Below are 21,497 nucleotides of genomic sequence, written 5' to 3' on the forward strand. Positions count from 1 at the left end.
AAAAAAAAACAAAAACAAAAACAAAACAAAACAAAAACAAAAAACAGAAGGGAAAAAAAAGCATTCTAACAGAGTAATCAGAGGCTCTCTCTCAAACTACACCTACACTTCATGTGTTTCCCCCAGTTGCTATTCAGGTGGAACAGAGCTCACTTAACTGCACTGGCAGACAATTGCCACCCAAATACTTTGCAGAAAAAGATCTCAGTTAAAAATTATTTTTTATGTTAGAAAAACAGCCTTGTAGCAGGGAGAGAAAAGGGGGGGGAGGAGAGGGGGAAAGGGTGCCAAGAAACAGGAGGAAACAAAAAACTGCTGAGCAGAAATAGGAAATTGCCTACAGAAACCCAGAGTGGGGCAGAAGCAGACATCAGAAAAGGATCTCAGGCTACAGCAATTCCTAGTGTAAAGTGGACCCAACAATCTCATGTTGTTGATAAAAAAGTATGATTGAACAATGAACAAGAGTATAATCCAGAGACACACCCCAGTCAGCTCTACACTAAGCACCAGTCTCAGGAAGAGGATGATGCACAGTCCTGACAGCGACAGCACGTCACGGAGACACAGATCAGGAGATAGCTCTGCTGAACACCAGGAGCAGTCTCAGGTTGTATTTTTTCAGCCTCTGATCACAGGGAAAGACTGAAACAGCCGAGAGGAAGGGAACTCCCTCAGCAGAGACAAATTATACAGAATCTCTGCTATGAAAGGTTGTCTTTTTTCCTCCTGCCTTGCATTATAGGTGAGCTCTAGACACTGAGAGATCCTGCCAGCTCTATTTATTTTCCACAATTCTAGAACAAGAGTAAAGCAGACAGAGTGGCTGAACAGTCCATAAATAGAGTTTGTTCTAAAATTAGGCCTTTGATCTTCAAGAGAAAGGGAGAAAAGAGAGAAGAAAAAGCCACACTACCAGCCAAAAAGCATGGTTCACTTCTCCTGCATTCATCTTTTAATAACTTCTGGCTTGTTAAGTCAGGCACTGACTCCCAGAGGGCCTGTCTCTTTCCTCATTGTTTACCCACGCCATCCGAGTCACAACCCCTCTGGCCAGCAAAATTGAAAACATCACCTTTCAAGCTCCATCCCACTTTGATCCAGAGCTCATTGTGTCTGTAATACAGCAGATTTATTTTTCATTCTCTCTTTTTTTTCTTTCTCTAACGGATGCCACTGGAAAAGGGTCTCAAAGATCTAACTGTTACTAAACTGGCAGCAACCACTTTTAAATACCTGACATGTCAGAATCACTGCAAAACTTGTTCGCTCATCCCTGGTGCATCCTAGCTTCAGGCAGGCTGTTGTGGAAGAAAAGAGAAGACATTATCTCATTTCCACACAGACAGCATTCAGTCCACTAAGAGCCCAATATCCAACCAGCCATTTTGTACACATTCTCGCCAGTACCAGGGGAAAAATCCAAGACCAAGTGAACAGATCAGCACCAACTGCATGCCACTTAGAGGCTTGAGGCAATGTTGGTTTTTGCCTGTTAGAGCTGCACCCAATAAAAGTGAGCCACAAACCCTCCTTTCCCCCTTTGGCAGCGCCAGCAAGACTTCACAGTTATAATAGCCCTCTCCCTGCTTTCTTCTGCTGTGGTTCTTCCTCCAAAACCTGTCTGGAGACACAACAGAGAACACTGAAGAGGTGGTTTCTCAACAGCCAAACCATCTGCTTTCCACAGCCCTGCAGTCACAGGCCTGCAGAGAAAAGGAGCTCATAGCTACAATGGGGAAATTCAGGTAAATAGATGTCTAAGTACAACAGCTAAACTTGGACCAGTTGCCTCTATAAAGAGAAGCATATTAACAAGCATTTTATTGCCAGAGAAATGCATCTATCATTAGTGAGCTGGCAGAGGCAGTGGCAACACTGGTGCTGAGTTTGGCACCCAGGGTAACAAGTAGACAGTGGACAAGGCTACAGGTATGTCACCAGGAAAAATCCTTCTTCATTACAGCTTATGCTTCCAAGACCAACTCTTAGAACTTGTTTCCCCTCCCAGCAACAGCAGCTTTGTTCCCCATTTCTAGGAGTTCAACAAAACTCAGAACAGAACGCTGTCCCCTCATTCATTGTGCAAGGACAGATGCTATTTAGAAGAGATGGAGACAGCAGAGACAGAAAAGAGCACATTAGCTTAAGAGAAAGAAGGCTTTTTACAAAGTAGGGCTGTTACAAACAGCATTTTACACTTGAAGCACAACAAATTAACACAAAAAAATTAAATTGCAAATTCAATGAACTTCCAAACATCTGTTAACTTGAATGCCTGAAATTAATCCAGAAATCTGAACACCTGAAACAAATAGTTTTGCAAATGTGATTCCCAAATCAAGTGAACAATGTTGTTGATGTTGTTTAGAAAGAAAAAGTTTAAGCACAGCCCCATGAAGAAGAGTAAGTGGCCACTCAATCCCCCCCAGTGGCTTGCTTGCCCACAGAACATTAAAAATGTGCAGCCAGCATAGCTTTGCACTGCACCAGCCTAGATTATACCACATGGGACCAATTTGGCAGCCATTCTAATAGTAGTCAATGACAGCCACACCATTAGCTCAGAAGAAAACTTCCATAAAAAGTCAGCCTGGAAACGCCTGAATAAACTTCAGAGCTCTTAAAACAGTTACTATGGAGTTACTATGGAAATAAGCAATGAGTTAAGCCAAGTGCTAATCTCAGCAAAATACAAAAAAGAATGCTTATAGTCATTTAGCTTCCTTATTGCAAGGCTTGCTGCTCAAACACAAGGCTGGCTTATACTCCAGAGTCCCAGCCACTCTTTCCTTGCTCAAAAATATACATGAATATGCAGCTTAGAATACAATTAAAGGACAAATTTATCAAAGCAGAGTACAAGCAAAGTGCAGTAACAATATAAGTCTCCTTCAACCCAACCCCACATGGCCTGGGGGAGAGAAAACAGGAGTTGTGCTTGCACAAGTGTGGTTTTACACAGTGGTCTGCAGATGCAGGGAGGAGTTTGCAGTCCAAGAGGTAAGTGGGCAAATGGGTGCTTTTAAAACCTGTCTGCAGGCTCAAGCAGCTACAACTTCCCTTCAAGCCTGTCAAGTGCAATTTAAACCACTCAGTCACATAAACCCCATCATGTAAGATATCTGAATAGTATGAAATGGACTATAATTCTAAGGGTTAATTGAAAGCTTGCATTCTACACAAGTCCTGTCACCCTTAAACAGAGGCTGCCAAGGACTCTGGGAATACAAAGCAGAATTACTCATCTACAAAGCACCAAATCCATGACATTCACATAGCTGTGGCCACATGAGTGTAGCTGCTTGTTTTTTCTTGGAGGAAAAAAAGACATGGTTTTACAGAGAAAGAACCTAAAACTTCTCCTCTGTGCCAGCGCAGCACAGAAACCAGCAGGAGATCATGTGGACTGAAAACATTTACACATTCAGTAAATTTTCAGTAAATAATGGGTAAGAGTACATGTTTCAAAACAGCTGTTAAAAACACCATCCCAAGCTGCTGCAGACTTGTTTTTGAACAGCAGTTTAAAGGATGGATACTAGGAGAAAACAGAAGGGATTCAGAGCAAACTTCCAACCTGCAGAAATGTAGCTGATCATCTTAGAAAGTTGGAGTTTTGATACAGTAAAATTCAACCCATCTTTTGTAAGCCTTCCCCCCAAAAATCATAACTGAGTTTGTTCAGCCTTGAGATGAGAAGGCTTAGGGGAGACATTATTACAATGTTCCAGTACTTTAAAGGGAGCTACAAAGAAGATGGAGACTCCATATTTACAAGGAGTCATGTAAAAGACAAAGGGCAATGGCACAAGTTGCTCCTGGAGAGATTCCATTTGAATATAAAAGGAAAATTTTTCACTATGAGGACAGTCAGACATAGGAATGATCTCCCAGGGGAAGTGGTGGATTCCCCCACTTCGGAAAGCTTTATGTCTCAGATAAGGGGTGCTGGGACATAATATATGATCCTTGAAGTCCCTTCCAATCTGATATTCTATGATAATCCAACTTTTTTAATTCCCTCTCCCCCTAAACTTTGCCTGAAACAGTGTGATGAGCTTTTTCTAGGAGAAAAAAATCAATCTAAAGAGCAAGGACAGATTTTGTTTTGTCTCAGTAACTACCCCTCATGTGACAGAACTGGAATTTACTCAAAAATTCCTGTGGCCAGAATTTCAACATTCCCCAGTTCATTAACACAGATGCTGTTCACCTCCTTTCACATTTTCACCAGACACAAAGGTTAGAGGTGGGTGACTCCAATCACCATTCTAACCTCATTTCCTGACAGGCTGTTCATTACTTGCTCATTATCTGTTAGACTCTGCACTTTGGGAAGGGATGGAATGAGTAGCTAATTCATTGCTAGTGATATATCTGATGTTTATTAATGACGTGAAGATATCTTGCAAGAAGACATCAAGTTCAAATTTTCACATAGCAGTAGATCATACATTTATGCTGAACACCGTTGACTGAAAAAGTGTACAGCTGACTGGTAAAAGCAAATTTATGCCTATGAGCTTTGAAAAGTCCATTTCTCTTAGTGCTTCACAGAACTGGTCACGGGAAAAGGAAAAACATCAAGGAGCTGCAGCAATGTAAACATGAAATGCCAAAGAAGTTATTAAAATATTATTTTATTTTATGAATAAAAACTAAAACAGAATTAGGACATGGCTCTATTTTTTCTTTTTCCCCGTTTCCGTTGAACTATTCTGATCATCTCTTTTTGAACCAAGGCCATATCTACCATTCCTGTGCTGATTCTGCCACTCACTCTCCAGCTGTCTCAGCATTTCTTGTGTCAGAAGTCCTTCACGCAGCAATCTGTTGGCAAGAGATCCCCGTCCATGGCTTTTCAGATCCTCCTGCCTCGCAGCAGACCGATAGGCTTTCAAGTTCTTCACTCTTCTTTCTCCTGGAACCCCCACTGCAATTGAGAGTGCCTCTGTGGATCTTGCACCATGACGGTCCGAAACCACCCTGGCATCCCTCTTAGTCCTTGAAAGAGGAAAGTCTTCTGACACAACTTCTGCTGTGCCAGGAGCAGCTGCAGATTGTGAAGCTCGGATCAGCCTTGTGATGTTGCAGACACCAATCTGTATAATGTCATCGAGTTTTTTCTGAATATCCCTTACAAGGACAGCATCAGGAAACATATCCATGAAGCGGTAGCTGCAGAGGCAAAACAACACACAAACCTTTTCACTACAGGACAGCCAACTAGAACAAAAATGGGATACATAGTATGTAAAGTAAAAAAATTAAAATCATTACATGTGTCATGGGAAGGCCACTGTATTTTACGTGGTATTATGCCTGCTCCAGTTCAGGATCACCTTGTTTCTAACTTTCTCTCTGTCATTCACAAACTGCTGTTCTCTGCAGAACCCATGACTTGCTCCCACATCTTAGCTACATCTCACTTGTCAAGATCCTCCAAAGGGCCAAAGGAGCCCATACTGCATCACATACACACGGCCTTGAAGATATTGCTTGTCTAGGACAGCAAATCATAAATGTTAGGAAAAAATAAAAACAGTTTTCAAGCACAAAAAAAATACCTTAACCACAGATACAGGTCAAAAACGTCGTGAACAGCTTCAAGGTGCACGAGTTCTTTGATGTTCTTTGGAGGAGCTAAGGGCCACTTGGTGTGCCGGCAGAGCCAGTCAAAGGTCAGAGGCTCATTTCTACTGAACTGTCTTGCAAACTGAAAAACAAGCAGATTCAGTGAAGTCCTCAGTTAGTCAGGAAAGAAGAAATCCCAAATTAGTTAAATTCCCTTGTGTCTGTCTACACAGATACTCCAGAAAACACCTGCTTTGTTTTACACAACCCAAATGCCACACATTCTTTTATGTAATTACTCAACCCAGGAATCACCTCTACTTTCCAGAACCTCATTAACACAATTTGTCCATGGACCATGCACAGAGTTAAGCAACAAAAGTAGAGACATATCCAGAAAAGCACTGGCAGGGTTTGATTTTGTCTAAGAAAGCAGTTGAAACTTTGGGTTTTTTTCCTTCTCCTGCTCCTAACCTGTTCATTATCTTATTTGAGAATCCCCAGAGTTGAAAAAAATGTTAAATGTGTTCCCTGAATTAAGAAACACACTATTCACAACCCAAACAGATTAATATTGAAATGTAACATGTTTTTTTCAACTATTTAAATCAATTACTTAATTTTTAAATAACAATATTAGCCATTTTTTAAAAGCCTAGGCTTAATACTCATGACATGAGGTCACCATATTGCTTTCATTTTTACACTATTTTATTTAAAATGTTTAATGTAGTTTCTAGAAGGGGACAAAGGTAATACCATCTAACAAAGTAACAGTTCCAAATAAAACTATTAATCCTGAAAAACTATAATAACATGACCACAAATTCCTCAAAATAATCACTCTGGGGGGCACAGTAAAAAAAAAGTTCTTCCTGGCCTGCAAAGTGAAATGATGTACTTCTGAGAGCAATTTACAGAACTATATTTTTCTGGGGGTTTAATTCTATGTATTGGATTACAACATCAGCAATAACATTTAATCCCACATTCTTTTCTTCTGATGAGCAGCTAACACCTTGAAGCAGCAATATGTTGGTTTTTAAGCACTGTTTTTAGACACACTGTAGTGTCAGGTTTAATTGAGAACAATTAACACGTAAGACAATTGTGAACTCTCCAGTTCAAAGACCACCTGCAAGGCAAGCAGTAGGATTGTCTCAGGCAAACAGCAGAAAAGCTATCTAAATTTTAATTGACATCACAAAATTATAATCTGTTCTCAGATTTAAAAGCTTTGGCTAATAAAATACTGAAGGATGCAATTTAAAAAATTAAGAAAATATGTGTCTCCAGCTATTTTACAATGCCATCTGTGAGCACTTTAATAATGCTGTCAAATGATATCATGACAAAACCCACAAGAAATAGTGAAGCTAAATACAGTCTTGATCCTCCAATATTACCATGGGTTTTTGGGGGAAAAAATAACTGACCTTCAACAGTGTGGTACACACAAAAGGCTCTTTTCTGTTCAAGGGTGCAGTGCAGAAGACATATCGTGACCGCAGATTTAGTGGAATGTGCTGAATCATATCTGCTAGAAACTTAAAGTCATCAATGTTGCAGACAAAATAAAGCCCATCGACTTGTGAGAGACTCACAAAAATATCCTGTGAAAATATAATGAAATTAAGAGGATGTTATTACAGGAGAGGGTTGTTAAACTTTGTATTACCCTTCCCCCCCCAAAAAACAAACAAAAAAAAATTTAGCGTTTCGAAGGCTAATTATACTGAAAGAACAGCTAAAAATACCAAACTTGAGCATAGAAATAAAAAAGGGAGCAGCAGAGTTCACGAGTTCACTCTACTCTTTTAGCAGGATTTGCACTGAATACTCTAACACAGGATCACAGGATCAGAGACGATGACATAACACACTGTGCTTTATTTCAACATTTTCAAGTAGTGCCCTAAGTAACAAATAAAGTAGCCTGGAAGTGTAAACTTTAGTTACAACAAACACCACCACAGGAACCAGTTACTACTATGCTTAGACCTTGTTCCAGGTTTGTCACTAAGTATAATCCAAAAAGCTAACTTTGCAGCATAAAATTCAATAATTGAGGTATTTTTTGCCCAATGTCAGGAACAGATCTATTTTAGGAAGAAAGAAATTACAAGATAAATACAGCATTGCAATAGAAGAGTTCAAAGAACACCTGAAACATATCCAAGGTTTGGAGAAACAGGAGATGCCACTGCATGTTACAGGGGCAATTTCTATGAGCCCTCAAAATTATTTCTCTACTGTAAATCTTTGAAATATTTTTAAAAGATCTTTAAAGAAACACTGAGCTTCTTGATTAAATATGTGAATACTTAGGATATGAATAATAATAAAAATTTTTATTTTAATACTTCAAAATTTTTATCTCTAATATTTTCAACCTTAGATCAAAAAGTCTGCACTTAATATACAGGTTGTTCTACAGGTGTTCTTCAACACGTATCAGCATATCTAGAAACTTCAGCACCTTTCAAATTTATTACATGAGACAGAAGTTATCATTCTAAACATATTTGTAGTCACTGCTGTTGTAGAGAGAAGAATCCAACTAAAAGCTACACACAAAGCTGTCTGCTAGATTCTCAAAGTGCATGTTCATACAAAAAGCAGTGACTATGAGCAATGCTGAATTTTTCAAGCAGAAGCTGATGTTCTTACAATTAGATTGGATAGAGTGGCATCAGGGAGATGGTAAGCAAACATTTCTATCTGCTCAGGAGTAGGATGTAGGCCAGCTGCCTAAAGGGGAAATAAAGAAAAAAAATCAAAATTAATTCTCAATGTTGTTTTTAAGTTAGTGCATCAGAAACAAAATCTAGAAAAACAAAATGCAAGAAATCAAACCACCATACAGAGTCCAGTTTATTAGGACATTCATCTCTTAAGCACTTTTGTGTTTGCCTTTTTAATTCTTTTAATTCTTAAAAATAGCAGCTTTAAATTAAATATTGCAAGCCTACAAATTGTATATATACCCAAAGTCACTCTGGTATGACACAACCCATTTTTTATTACTAACTTCTAACCAGACACAGGTCAAAATAATTTAGGATCAGAACATAGTAAAACAGCTCCAGAACACATCTGTACAAACCGGGCACTGAGCCTCTCACCTTCACAGGTGGCACAGAATCATTCAAAATTTCCTTCAGCTGCACAAGGTCATCACGATGCATTGTAGTGACTTCTCCTTGTTTGAAAGATGAACCATAACGCCCAGCTCTGCCTGCGATTTGTAGAGCCTGAGAGGTTGTGATGGAGTCAATTTCCTTTTCCCCCTTCTCATTGACAGTTGGCTTTACTATAGAGTTAAAAATTATTCTTTTTATACACCTGAAATATTTGGAAAAAAAAAAAAAAAGAAAGAGAAATAATTTTTGCAAATTATTTCCAATATATAACCTACTGAAGAAGAATTTAAGTTGGTTTGTTTTGGCTTTTGAGGTTTTTTTTTCCCCTCTCAAAATTAAGGGAAATCAGGTACTACCTACAGACACAGCATATTCAAAAGGGCCTCATGAGTCTAATGGTCAGCTGCAAGAGAATCATCACCTGCAAGAGAATCATCACCTGCACATACAATCATCTTCTAGTAGGGTCCCAATCTATCTGTCTCAATCTGCCTCAGCAGTTCATAGCAATGTGACTGCATCCCCTTCAGCAACAAAATACATCTGAAACTGAAAGGGACTTGCTCTACATTTCAGAAATGCAAGACACTGGTACTCTGACAACCTAGCACACCAACTCCAGTGAACTGAAAGGCTCTTAACAGTGCCTACTATCACAAAGAACTAGGCCAAGTGAGCTACTGTATTCTCAGAATCAATTTTAAAATTAAAGCTTACTTCTACCCAGTCAAATGGATCACTACTTCAGAACTAGAATGTATGCACTGCATTATCTATACATAGGAGATATCTATCCAAATCAGTAAAATTGAGGAGAAACAAATGAGGAATGCAGGTATCACATACACACAAATAAATCATAAAATAACCTGCTCCAAGTACTTACAAATTGAGTCCCATTCCAATTGCATCAGTAGCAACTAAAATTTTGCATGGATCATCAGGATCATTGAATTTCTTCGCCTGTTCAAGTTTTGTTCCTAAAACAGAATGACAAATCGTTTCACATAACAAACGCTTCTTACAAAACAAATACAGTAACAAAAACTAAGCCTGATGCCTTTACAACAGTGTGATGGGAAAAAAGTTATTTGATAGGTTGGGTAAGAGTGCAGGAGGGATTTAAATAATTCCCAGAGCTGTGGATAGACCTCATTTAATTACATCTATCTGAAGATCAATATTAAATACATAATAAAGGCCAAATCCCCAAGATTAGAACACCGGTCAACACAAGTCAATTACTTTCTCTGTCTGTATAGAGATGCAAAACTAGGAAAACCTGTACTGCTTAACTGTAAAAGTTTTTCTAAGAAAGCAGAAATGTTCTCTTAAAAGGAAGAGTTCTTTACCTGGTGGCAGGCTGCCATATATGACAGCACATTCTAATCCTCTGGCTTCAATCTGTCGACTGACAGAGTAAATGTCATTCTTACTGAAACAGACAATGCAGTCCCCAGGCTGGAGATTATCTAAAGATTCTAAGGCATAATCCAGCACAGTCAGAGGAGTGAGTCTCTTGTAGTTTCGGACCTAGAATTAAAGGAGTAGTCAGATAGTCTTTTCAAGAAACAAAAGAACTATACATTTTTTACATGTTTTTAAATACTGTTCACAAAGGAATCTTCCCAAGATAAAAAAAAAAAAATTAGCACAGTAAAAAACAGGTTTCAGAGATCAGTTAATCACTTTCTTCTGCAGGCATTAGCTCTTTTATCTCCTTTCCTCATCATACAGGGAGTAGCTATCAACAGATACAGTAACCTGAGCAAACTTTAGGGCACTGTGCCCTCCAGGAAGAAAAGAACTCTAAACAAAGTCCCTAAAGAGCTGCATCATTCCCTGAGAGGAAGACAGCAAAGCACTTCTCTTCTTTAAGCAAAACTATACCACGATTAAAAAAAAAACCCAAACATAACAACTTGAAAGCATCTCCTTTGGTTTACAGCAACTGAGAATAATTTTACCAAGAACGGCAAGAATAACTTTGGTCAGTGATATCCCCAAAATAATCTGAATTTTTGTCTGTTTTCTAGCAAGAAGAATTAAATGTTTTGTCCACAGTTTTATGGAATTAAAAAACTTACTTCAACTTCCTCCCCTGTAGTGTACATAAGCTCTGTCACCAAGTCAATAGCAGCAGGTTCTCCACAAACGTGGATTTCTTCTGCACAAAGTCCTGAACAGATCCAATGGAAATAAAATGCAAAGCATTACATATTTATAGACAACAGTAGTCTTAGTTATTAAGTTACCCAGAAATTACATTTTGCTTGCTATCAGTGAGAACTGCATTTCACCTCCTTCAACATGTGACATCAGCCTAGAGACTCTCCCACAATACACTGCTTCCTTAGGGCTTCTTCTGATCTCCTATCAGCAAATGATGCTTGGAAATCCATCAGCAGGGTAAACAGAGCAGCTAATACATTGTTTCACCCTCTTAGCCAAAACAAGAGGTTTTGTTCACTCTCAACCAACCAAGAAGCTTGGAGTTTGTTTGTTTGTTTGTTTGTTACTATTAATGCTTTACTAAGACCAAAACCATAGTAGAAAGGAAGGGCTTTGTTTTCTGCATGACCTTCTAATGTTGTGAATAGGTCTCTAATGCAGTCAGAAGAGAAAAAGAGAAAAAAAAGTAGGGCAAGTGTGACAAATCATCCTGATAAACAGCATCCAAAGCAGAGAAGGAAAGGGCAGGGGGGGAAATCAGATTCCAAACTTCTGTTCAAAATCTGAGGAAAAACTAGTTTCAAGAACTCCTCAAAAAAAAATCCTGAAATTATCAAAATATAATTCTTGGAAGGATTTAACAAAGCAGTGCAGCTCTATTAATGAGCAATTCAAATCAACACTACAAAATATGTAATGTTCACCATGTTGCCAGACATTTAACAGAAGCTTTTCACAACAAAAACTCTAAAAAATTGTGTTGTTTTAACTGAATGAAAAAAATCTCCTTAGAAAATAATCAATGTAAAAAAAAGGAAAGCACGGTGTAGCAGCACAAAGACTACAATATCCAAGGAAACAAAACTAAAAGAGGTATCTGTATAACATTGAGAATAAAGTTATAAAAATACTCATTAAGTAAAATGTGACAGGTAACCCTGCCATACAAATTATTTGAGGCAGAGTATCTAACTTGCTGTGAGACAACATGTGAACAATACATCTATTTTACATCACATATTGAAACCATTTATGCACATACTGACTACTAAGCTTGATTTTAATGTGCCATTTCCAGTCATATTAAACCAGTCAATTACCAGCACTAAAAAGCTTACCTAGAAGGGCTCTTGTCCAAGCCCACCCTCTGGCAGGATCTCTGATCATCTGGATTTCATCAATCACAGCAACTTCATCTTAAGACAAAAAAGAAAATTCTGATGCACCAAGGAAGAAAATCTGGGATAGCAGTAAAACACAGAAAGGAAGTCACAGACTTTCTAAAAAACATTGCTCAAATGAAAATAAATCCTCTATCAACAAAAAGCTGTTCTGAAATGATCCAGGTTTTATTAACTGCTGTGACATAGTTCAGAAACTGCTCAAATTAAAAGGAATAGCTCAGCTACTTCAGAGTCCAAGCAATGATACACATAAAGATATCACAGATACGACTGAAACAGTAATGTATACATACAAGGAGTATTAGTGCTGCACATTTCAATGGTACAAGCAATATGAGGAGCCTGTCTGGCATCTTCATTGGCATACACACGCTCTTCTCCTGTCACCAAGTCACATGGCACATTCTAAAGGAATTAAGAAAACCCATGTTAAATTTCTTGACTACAACAGAATATCCTTTCCAAAGGGGGAAGAAAAAATTAGCTCCTTCAAGTACTTTCTAAGACAGGGTAATGAAAGCTATCCAGAAAATGACTACTCAGCCTTTTGAGACTTGTACCCTGTATTTCAGTCCTATCAGGCTGAAGAGTATAATGAAGTAGTACCTGTAATTAGATGCCAGCCTCTAATCCTGCAGGAGATTATATGTTCCTCCGAGTTATTTCAGATGTATCACATCTTCTGACAGAAGAACTGTCAGAAGAGCTGCAGTACAAGCAGCTCACAAAGCAAGGCCCAGGAGTGTAGGACCCATGCAGGCACCTCCCTCCTCCAGTGAATTTGGTGACTGCCCTGCTGGGTGTCTCACCTGCTGTCTTATGCTTACACAGCAAGAGTTCTGAGGAATAGTTGTGAGAGACAGCAGGGAGCACCACCCACTGTCAGTTCTACACTCCCCCTCCCATGTCCACAGCCACTTGCAGAGCCACATGGGAACCCTGCTTGAGCCTCAAGAGTTATGTACGACCCATTAGCTGCCAACTGTAAAGTTCTCACACACACCAAACACAAGGGAAAGAAGTGCAGTAACTTTACTAGCAGGCAATGTCACTACATGGTATACACACAGACTGCTCAGTATATGTTATCAGTACCTCCTAGGACAAGCCAATCTTTCTCATGGCTTACTTTGATGAAATAATAACAGGAATTACAAATTCTAAATCAGACTTAGCAAAAAAAGAGAAATCACGATCATTTGGTAATTCACACTGTGCTGCATTAATATGTGATATATTATTGCAGTGCTTCAGAACTGGTGTAGTTCTGTGCAACTGGGAACACACTACTGAGGAGCCTTCAAAAGGATGCCGGAAGGAATAAAAAAAATGACTGATAGAATCTGCCTCTAGGGACCTGCTACAGGCACTGCTCTTCAACCCAACACTTCTGAAGCTGCAGAACTTTTTATTAAATGGTTGAGTGAAATACAGTTAAAATTGAAGCAGGAGGTTGGGAGGAGTTAAGCAAAGGTAATTTCTTGCATAAAAGCCAAAATTCAAGTCACAGGCAAAAGAAATTTCCACTCTAAAAAAGCAAATAGTAGAACCTGGCTTAGCCTAGGGAGGGACAAGTTACAGAATGAAGGAGGCAGCTTACAGGCATGATCACACAGTATATGCTTAGGGGAAATGATGCTCCATTCTGTATGCCTGGAGTATAAATGCACAACTGGTATTCACAGGAACTTTACAAACATGCATTCACAAGCCTGTCCCAGTACTAAGGAGGTAGATAAGTAATACAACATACTGACAGCATCATTACTCTTTTGGAAGATCTCATGAGCCAGAAGTTTTAGTGGGCCACAGTATATTCCAGATTTCGCTGACAAAAATCTCTGGATAGCATGGTAAGTTTTTCCACTGTTTGTAGGACCAGCATGGAATATTATCTTTCTCTGAATAGCCCTGGCATCTGGATACCTAAAACATACAAACAGATTGGCTGAATGTTATCTGATGTTCTGGATACTGATTCAGGGGAAATTGCAAGTTAGCTAATTACTGACTTTTTAAAATACTTTTTCGTGTGTGCTGAAGGCAGAAAGATCAAGTTCTTAAATAGAGACAGTGTAAAGAGGTTATTATGACTTATAAAATCACCTTCTAAATCATGCAGTGCTTCCAGACACCAAGGATGTTCAAAATAATTATCTTTACTGTGGTCACTCTCCTTGGATATATTAACATTTTAATATTCTGGCATGATGAACATGCCAAACAGATACAGCCAGCAGACAGTTTTCTGGAAAGGCATTACCAACACAGCAACTGATATAATTTTATTCCCCTTTTAACTGATTGCAACATATCTTGTAACGAAGGTAAGAGATCCTGACCCAAACTCTTGCGAAAACAAAGAAATTGAACTGAAAATATAGTGCAAATATACACCAAAGTCCACAGAGTATGAAATTCTATGACATTAAAAGAAAGCATTGCAACCACTTAAACACACTGACCAGTTGGGGGGCAATCTTAAATCACTGATCTTGCGCAGATCATCCATACAGTCCAGCATCGGAAAGATCTGCTTTGCGTGCCTCAGGAAAAATGGGAAGAGATCATCCACGTGACCTAGAAGGCAAACCCTTTGAAGAAGTCTGCATGCCTGGAGGTGTGTTTCTTCATAATAAACTTCTAATGTACCTTTATAAGGATTGGAGACTCACATAAAGTTTTTTTACCCTTTTCTTCCAAAATTTGTGTGCTGTCTTAGAATAAAGTAAAATAAAAGCTTCTAAAATGCTTTTATGAGTAAACAGAGAAAAACAGAACAGTTTGCAGACTCCCTAAGCTACTACAACTTGGGGTTCTGGTTCAAACTTTTGAGTCTCCAATCCCTAAGTTTTAATGACTTGAAAATAAAAGTAGAAAAAAAAACTTAAAAAGAGACACCCAAATTCACCCTTCTGAATGTTGCAAAGCAGACATGAGGCCTTAAATGTCTCATTTCAAGTCACACTCCAATTATCCAGCTCCCACAAAATCTAAAAAAAACCAGCCTGGATCTGAAAAAAATGTTATTATCAAACACACAAAAAAATCGTGGTGTTTTGTTTTCTTTTGCGGCTTTTTGTGGGCTTTTTGTTTGCTTGTTGGTTTTTGGTTTTGTTTTTAAATTAAGAATTAATGAACTGAACTTATTGTAAAAAAATTAAACAACCAAGCAAAACAACTAAACCACTTCAAAACTGACACAATTAACCACCCTTCACACTCTTATGTATATGAAGCTTAAGGCATGCATAAACAGTGCCACTGTAAGTAAATAAGGAGTGGAACTGAAAAAATGTGGAAAATTTTATGCACAATTAATAAAAAAAGACATTTTCATTTTCCTAAGATGGTAAAAATAAAAATTTGAAGTCTACCCATTTACATTGAAGACAAAACTAATGGCCACTGCAACCTTTAAATTACCATCTTTAAAACCACACAACTATGCCAAACAGAGCCACCAAGAGAGCTGTATTAAAGTACTTGAAGCCACCTGGCCAGGAGAAAGCTCTTGAAGTGCCCTCTAGTGACTACCGAGTTTTGAGAGGAACAAACTGAACAGCCCTGTTTCCATTTTGGCAATGAACAGATGTGATAAAACAACAGGCTGCTTCTTGCAAAGACCTCTACCTCTTTTGTTTCCATTTAAGAAAGCTTAAGAATAGAACACTCCAAGATGGGTAAAAATGTTTCTGATGGGGAAGCAGTGATTTTTAACTTATTTTATAGCATAGCAGGAGGGTCCACAGGTATGTAGGTAAGCACTGACAGCAAAAATAAGAAAAAATGCATTTCATTTTACAAGCACCCAGATACTTGCCTGCATCACAGCATATATCATTGAGAATAATATGCAAATCAGCACTCACAGAACTGGATTCCATGATATACTTCCTAAAGCTTATAAATGCTTGATGAAACAGGCGAGCTGCAAAAAAAAAAAAAAAAAAAAAAAAAAAAAAAAGGCACAAAGTGAATGCAACTGTGATGACAAAACCATATTTGTCAATACCCAACAGAACACTGAGGCCCTTACCCAACAGAACACTAAGAACATTAAAACCTACACCTGCACTTGAGATATTACAGGTACATATGAAAGTTATTTGAACCAGGTGACAGAGACAACCTAAACCAGCAGTGTTGTGAGACCCATAAAAGATCAGATCAATCTAATACCACATCTGAATAAAAACAGATTTCCCATGAAAAATTCAAAATCAAAAAAATCTTAGAACATTTTCTTACCATCTAATCCATTTTCTGCTCCTAGTCTCTGAATTTCTTTTCTTTTGTAGAACTTATTTAAGTTTTTTAGAACTTCACCTGTGGAAAGAGAGTAACATTTTATTTTTTTTTTTAGTTTGCTCAGAATTAAATCACATTCTCCTGCCCCAAAGATTATGGCTCATAGTTTCCTTACTCTAGAAAGACAGAATCTTTGCCATGCTGAACAAATTCAAATGATTTCTCTCTAAATTAAACACAATGAATGACTGAGCCTTATTAAGGACAGTCTTCAACTGTAACAGAGTAAGAAATGCTATGAAGATGAGGTCAGTATACGAGAGACACACTCCCTGGTACTTGATAGGAAAGCATAAAGGTGGGAACCTACAGCCAACTTCATGGAAATAAGGTTTTGGGGTGGCTTTTGTTTGCTTTTTATCAGAAACCATTAGGAAGCACCATTTTTTTACATGAAAAGTACATCTGCCTCAACTACGTGGTGACAGCCTTAACAAACATCCTGAGAGACTTTCTTCCCTCCACAATGCTTTCATGACCTGCTATTTAGGAAGACCACTGTAACCAGATGCAGTGTTCTTCCCACTTCCCATGCTAAATAAAGGAAGACAGAAGAAATGTAATATTTCTTCATATATAACAAAAACTACTCAATTTTGTTTTATAAAATCTATTATTATAAAGTTATTAATGAATGCTTCCCCTCTCCTGAAAGGCAAGGACAGAGTTGCAACAAAACTGTATTTACTAATGTATACTCCAAATTTACTTCACTAAATGTTAGTTAAAACACTATGGCAAAATTGTGTCCCCTACCTACATACAAGAGATCAGAAATTCACACCAACCTAGCAAATATCAGGAACACTTAGAAATAAACTTATTCCCAAAATTCAAGCCTACAAACCCGGTATTATAAAATGCTAAGACTGATACATAATGCAGCACAGCACTGGTCTGCCAGCACAAGTCACTTGAACACAACACTGCCAAGCTCTACTCTCTACAATGAACTCTGCCACAACACAGAAAGCTGGACCATTAGGTCAACCTTGCCTCTCCTTCTAAAAAACCAATACCCTAGAACAGAGATAACCCACTTTGCATAAGGAAAATCATCACGTGACAAGAACACGGCACAGTTCAGTGCAATCAAAGCCATAAGAAAAACAGTAGTGTCTGTATCCTGTACGCAGCATATGGTTCCAGTAATGGATTAACTCATCCAGAAATGCTCACAAAGGTAACTAAGGCAGACTGTCAGCAAACTTACATTTACTACACAGGCATCTGTACTGTCATCAGAAAATGTTTAAGGACTCAAAGACAGACTGGAAAACGCCACGTAAAAAAAAGCAGAAAGCTAAATTCTCTTCAGAACTTCAGTAGAGAAGTTACAACAGTTAACAACATCATCAGCCTTGTATATAAATTCACAACCTACTGGCCTTACTACAAGAGGAAAAGGTCAATGCCAAAATACTTGTTACTATCCAAGGCAACATGACATTGGGACCATGGAAGCCCTTAGCATCCAAGGTCATGATCCTTCCTAAGCACAGATACTCCGTCTTAACGTGTACCAAAACAAAGCTGGCAGGGCAGCCTAACTAGACATACCCACACTAGCTTAATCCAGCTGCATGCCCCACTATTTCTAAAGCAACAGACAGCTATCAGGGTACATGCTCAGGAGATCTATTTCCTGCCACTACCATTACCTTTGTTTACCATTTACTCCTGTTTTAAGATTTTCCTTTACTGTTTCCTCACCTCATTTCAAAACAGTATTTTCTCCCTTACTCCTCTATTACTTTGATTTCTTAGCAGCTTTTTTTTAAGGTTCTGTGTAAAACGACAGACTATCTCTGCATTTGAGAAATTATGCAGTTAGCCTCCAACATACCAGGTTAATTTAGATGTTTCAGCCCTATTAGCCTATTTGCTCCTCCAGAACTACTAGACTTCTGTTGTGCAGTCCAAGTGACCCTGCGTGTCTAACAATCCACCTGTTCCTGCACCTCCTGCTCCAACACATGAATTGCTGACAATGCCTTAGTCTCTCCCACTTTGTGTTTCTCACCAGTACACACAGCCCCCGACTACAGAAGCCAGAGAACTGACATGCAATGTGACAACTGAGCATTAGGGCTCTGAATCATCAACCATATCAGGGATTGTAAGAAGCCACAGGGCACAAAGTTGTAGTGACATGAGGTAACCAGGTGCCAATAATTGCCAGGTAGTGGGCTTGACCTCGTGTGAAGCCCACCTGTGCCTAATTAGGGCAGGCCCCTACTGCGCATGAGGAGCCTTTTATTGGCCCCCTAATCCTGCTCATGCGCAGTAGGGGCCTGCCCTAATCAGGCACAGGTGGGCTTCACACGAGGTCAAGCCCACTACCTGGCAATTATTGGCACCTGGTTGCCTCATGTCACTACACAAAGTACTGATATTTCATACTGCAAATTTCTGTTTACATTTATTTAAAATTGTTAGTGGATCATCTCTATACCAGGAAGCTCACATTCAAACCAAACCTGGTTTGTGCTGTTCACTGACTTAGCAGCATTCTGGCTCAGTATTAAAGCCATGAAGCCAAGTACCCATGTTTCAACTTCTGTACAGCAGATCACTCACCTTTACATCATCTTCTCTCATTGCTCTTTTTGGCCCTTTCTTTTGAGACTACATGCATGAGCAGACCTCATGTCCCCTTCTCCCTCCTATCTAATTTTAGTAATATGGTTTCTTTTCCTTTTTTTTTTTTTCTTTTTTTTTTTTTTTTTTTTTTTTTAATGTAACTGCTCCCTCGATATTTCACTATAATGTGCTCATGAGTTACTTTGTCACTTAACAATCAGCTTGTTTGATGAGGCAATCATACAAGGGGGTCAGCAAACATCTACACAGATCTGAAATCACTCCATGATGCAGTAGTTTCACATTCTATTTTCACCTACAACACTGTGCATTTGAGCTTGTCATATCAAGGGCATCACCCTCACACAAATATATTAGAAATGTTACTAATTTAAAAGAAACAAAAGACTGATACTCCCTGCAAGCCTGAAAGAACTTTGGCTAAAATAATGACATTGCCACAGGTGAAAATTACTACTTTAAGCAGGCTAATCTGTTCTCTCTCAACAATTTAGCAAAGACCAAACAGAATCTGTAGCTTTTTTTCCAAAGCATTTTAACCGCAGTTTTGAAGAACTTCATTGTAACTGCTTATCTAATAAATGAGATGACGAGCAATGTGTAATTTAAGCTGACACTCAAAGACAAATCTGAAAACAACACAGATGCTTTGCATTACAGCTGCTCAGGATTTCCCTCCTTGCTAGGTATTCTCTTCCCAAGTGGTCTGAACAGATAAAAATCATTTTCCCCATGTTCTGTATACCTGGAGGTAATACAAATAATATGCCATCAGAACACTTAATTAAGACAACATATGAAGGAAAAAAGTGCCCATTTACACCTTCAGTGCTTTCGGATCACCAAACATGGAAAGGAGCAAAACTTTCTTTTATTTATTGAGTCTTTACTGTGTTGGCACAACTAGGAAGACCTTTTCTCAGCAGAAGACTGAATACAGATGAAGAATTAACAGTATGTACAGTTTATGATTAAAGAAAGTGAAAGACTGAAAAAGTAGTTACAATTCATCAGTTTCTTGACATATAATTACATGCAAAGACACCAAGGAACACAAGTGTAAAGCATCTCAATGTAAACAACAAAATTTTGTCTGTTTCCACTTAAATATAAAATGTGTCATTAAAATAACAGGATATATAAACTAGCATGTATGTAAAAAGGACACATAAACCAGCTGAGAAAGATGCTATTTTACTTCAAGACTGAAGTTCAAACTCCTGCTCCACTTTTGATGTAGTCAGCAGCTCGTAACAGTAAGCACTGAAGCAGACAGCTCTTGGTACAGCTTCCCCAGCTGATACACAGAAAACTACTTACATTTACTTGCTCATACTTTAAGATATACAAAACCAAGAACATATAAACAGTATTATACATTACACTTGTTTCTAGCACTGATGGCCCATAATTAGAAATAGTGAATGTTTTGCCTCAGTTTGACCTGTACACGTTCTGCTGCTCTTCTGACTACAACAGCACTACTTGAACTTGATAAAATGACAACTTCTGAGTTCAGATATGGTTACAATTTCAGAACGTGTTAGTTCCAGTGCCACAAGATTTCAGTTTTGCTGTATAATCTGCCCCCACACCAAGCACCTTTATCCTGACTGCACTGAAGTACTCCCGATAGGGAGTGGAGGAACCAGGCCTAGGGACTCTTCCTCCACCGAGGGCAAACCTAATACAAGCCTTGGAAAAAACGTCAGTATCGGTCGTGTTACCCCAGCTGAGATCTCTTATCCCACTTTCACCTTTGGCGGGAGGAGAAGAAACAGGGGTCAGGCGGGCCGCTGTCCCTGTTCTGCAGAGGCAGAACCCCAGGGAAGGGCCCAGCCGGAGCGCTGGGCCCTGAGGGTGAGGCCAGAGGACGCCCGCCCATTCCCCTCAAGGCTCCCGGGGACCCAGCCCTCAGCCGGGGTCAGAGGGGCGGCACGCCGCAGGGAAGAGGCCGGGTGAGGCCCACACCGCCCCTTCCCGCCGCCCAGGGGCCAAGGGGCCGCCGCCGCCTCAGGGGCCGCCCGCACTCACCCTTGTCCAGGGGCTGCGTGAGTTCGGCGCCCACATCTTCCTCCGCCGCGTCGCCGACGGGTTTCAGCGGCACGGGCACGAAGAGAGAGGTATCGGGGGCGCGTGGGCTGCTGCCGTCGCCGCCGACCGAGGAAGAGGAGAAGAAGGAGGATGAGGAGGCGGCGAGGGCTGCGGGGCGCAGCCGGGGGGGAGCAGCGGCCCCGCCGTGACGGAGAGCGAGCCCGGCGCGCGCCGGGAGCCGCAGCAGCGGCCACGCGCACCGCCTCATCGGCAGCGAAGGGCAGCGGCGGCCGCGCGGGGGTCGCGCGTCATCGCGCGGCGACGGCCCCATCGCTGCGCATGCGCGGTGCCGCCTTCATCCCGGGGGCGGCTCACGGGACCGGAACCGAGAGCAGCGGTTCGGGGCTCAGGGAAGGGAAGGGAAGGGAGGCACCAAAGACCCGCGGCTGGGAAAGGCGGAGCCAATCAAGAA

At 39.8% G+C, this 21,497-nt stretch overlaps 1 protein-coding gene across 4 annotated transcripts; it reads right to left on the reverse strand.

Moving 5' to 3' along the window:
* Positions 1 to 4,369: 4,369 nt before the first annotated feature.
* Positions 4,370 to 21,354, reverse strand: SUPV3L1 (Suv3 like RNA helicase). Of its 4 annotated transcripts, none has more exons than XM_071749029.1 (15): positions 21,026 to 21,354; positions 16,328 to 16,405; positions 15,900 to 16,007; positions 14,542 to 14,656; positions 13,834 to 14,002; positions 12,370 to 12,481; positions 12,011 to 12,088; positions 10,808 to 10,899; positions 10,073 to 10,253; positions 9,607 to 9,700; positions 8,703 to 8,922; positions 8,248 to 8,328; positions 7,014 to 7,190; positions 5,571 to 5,719; positions 4,370 to 5,181 (listed from the first exon to the last, which is right to left on the reverse strand). In XM_071749029.1, the coding sequence occupies exons 1-15, from the start codon at positions 21,291 to 21,293 to the stop codon at positions 4,686 to 4,688; spliced, it is 2,418 nt and encodes an 805-aa protein (XP_071605130.1). In that variant the 5' UTR covers positions 21,294 to 21,354; the 3' UTR covers positions 4,370 to 4,685. The 4 variants fall into 4 exon arrangements, with proteins under 4 accessions (XP_071605130.1, XP_071605131.1, XP_071605132.1 ...); XM_071749030.1 differs by having other exon boundaries at positions 15,949 to 16,007; positions 21,026 to 21,304; XM_071749031.1 differs by lacking the exons at positions 13,834 to 14,002; positions 21,026 to 21,354 and having other exon boundaries at positions 15,949 to 16,007; positions 16,328 to 16,406.
* Positions 21,355 to 21,497: the final 143 nt, after the last annotated feature.

This window comes from Heliangelus exortis, chromosome 7, assembly GCF_036169615.1.
Source record: "Heliangelus exortis chromosome 7, bHelExo1.hap1, whole genome shotgun sequence".
NCBI classification, from domain to species: domain Eukaryota; kingdom Metazoa; phylum Chordata; class Aves; order Apodiformes; family Trochilidae; genus Heliangelus; species Heliangelus exortis.

Bases quoted from the DNA above. Each gene is read 5' to 3' on its own strand.
- SUPV3L1 (XM_071749029.1), bottom strand. From the start codon at position 21,293: ATGAGGCGGTGCGCGTGGCCGCTGCTGCGGCTCCCGGCGCGCGCCGGG. The intron at 16,406-21,025 runs GTGAGTGCGGGC...CTCTTTCCACAG, and splicing joins CACGCAGCCCCTGGACAAGG to GTGAAGTTCTAAAAAACTTA. The intron at 5,182-5,570 runs GTATTTTTTTTG...TTGCCTCTGCAG, and splicing joins GACCTGTATCTGTGGTTAAG to CTACCGCTTCATGGATATGT.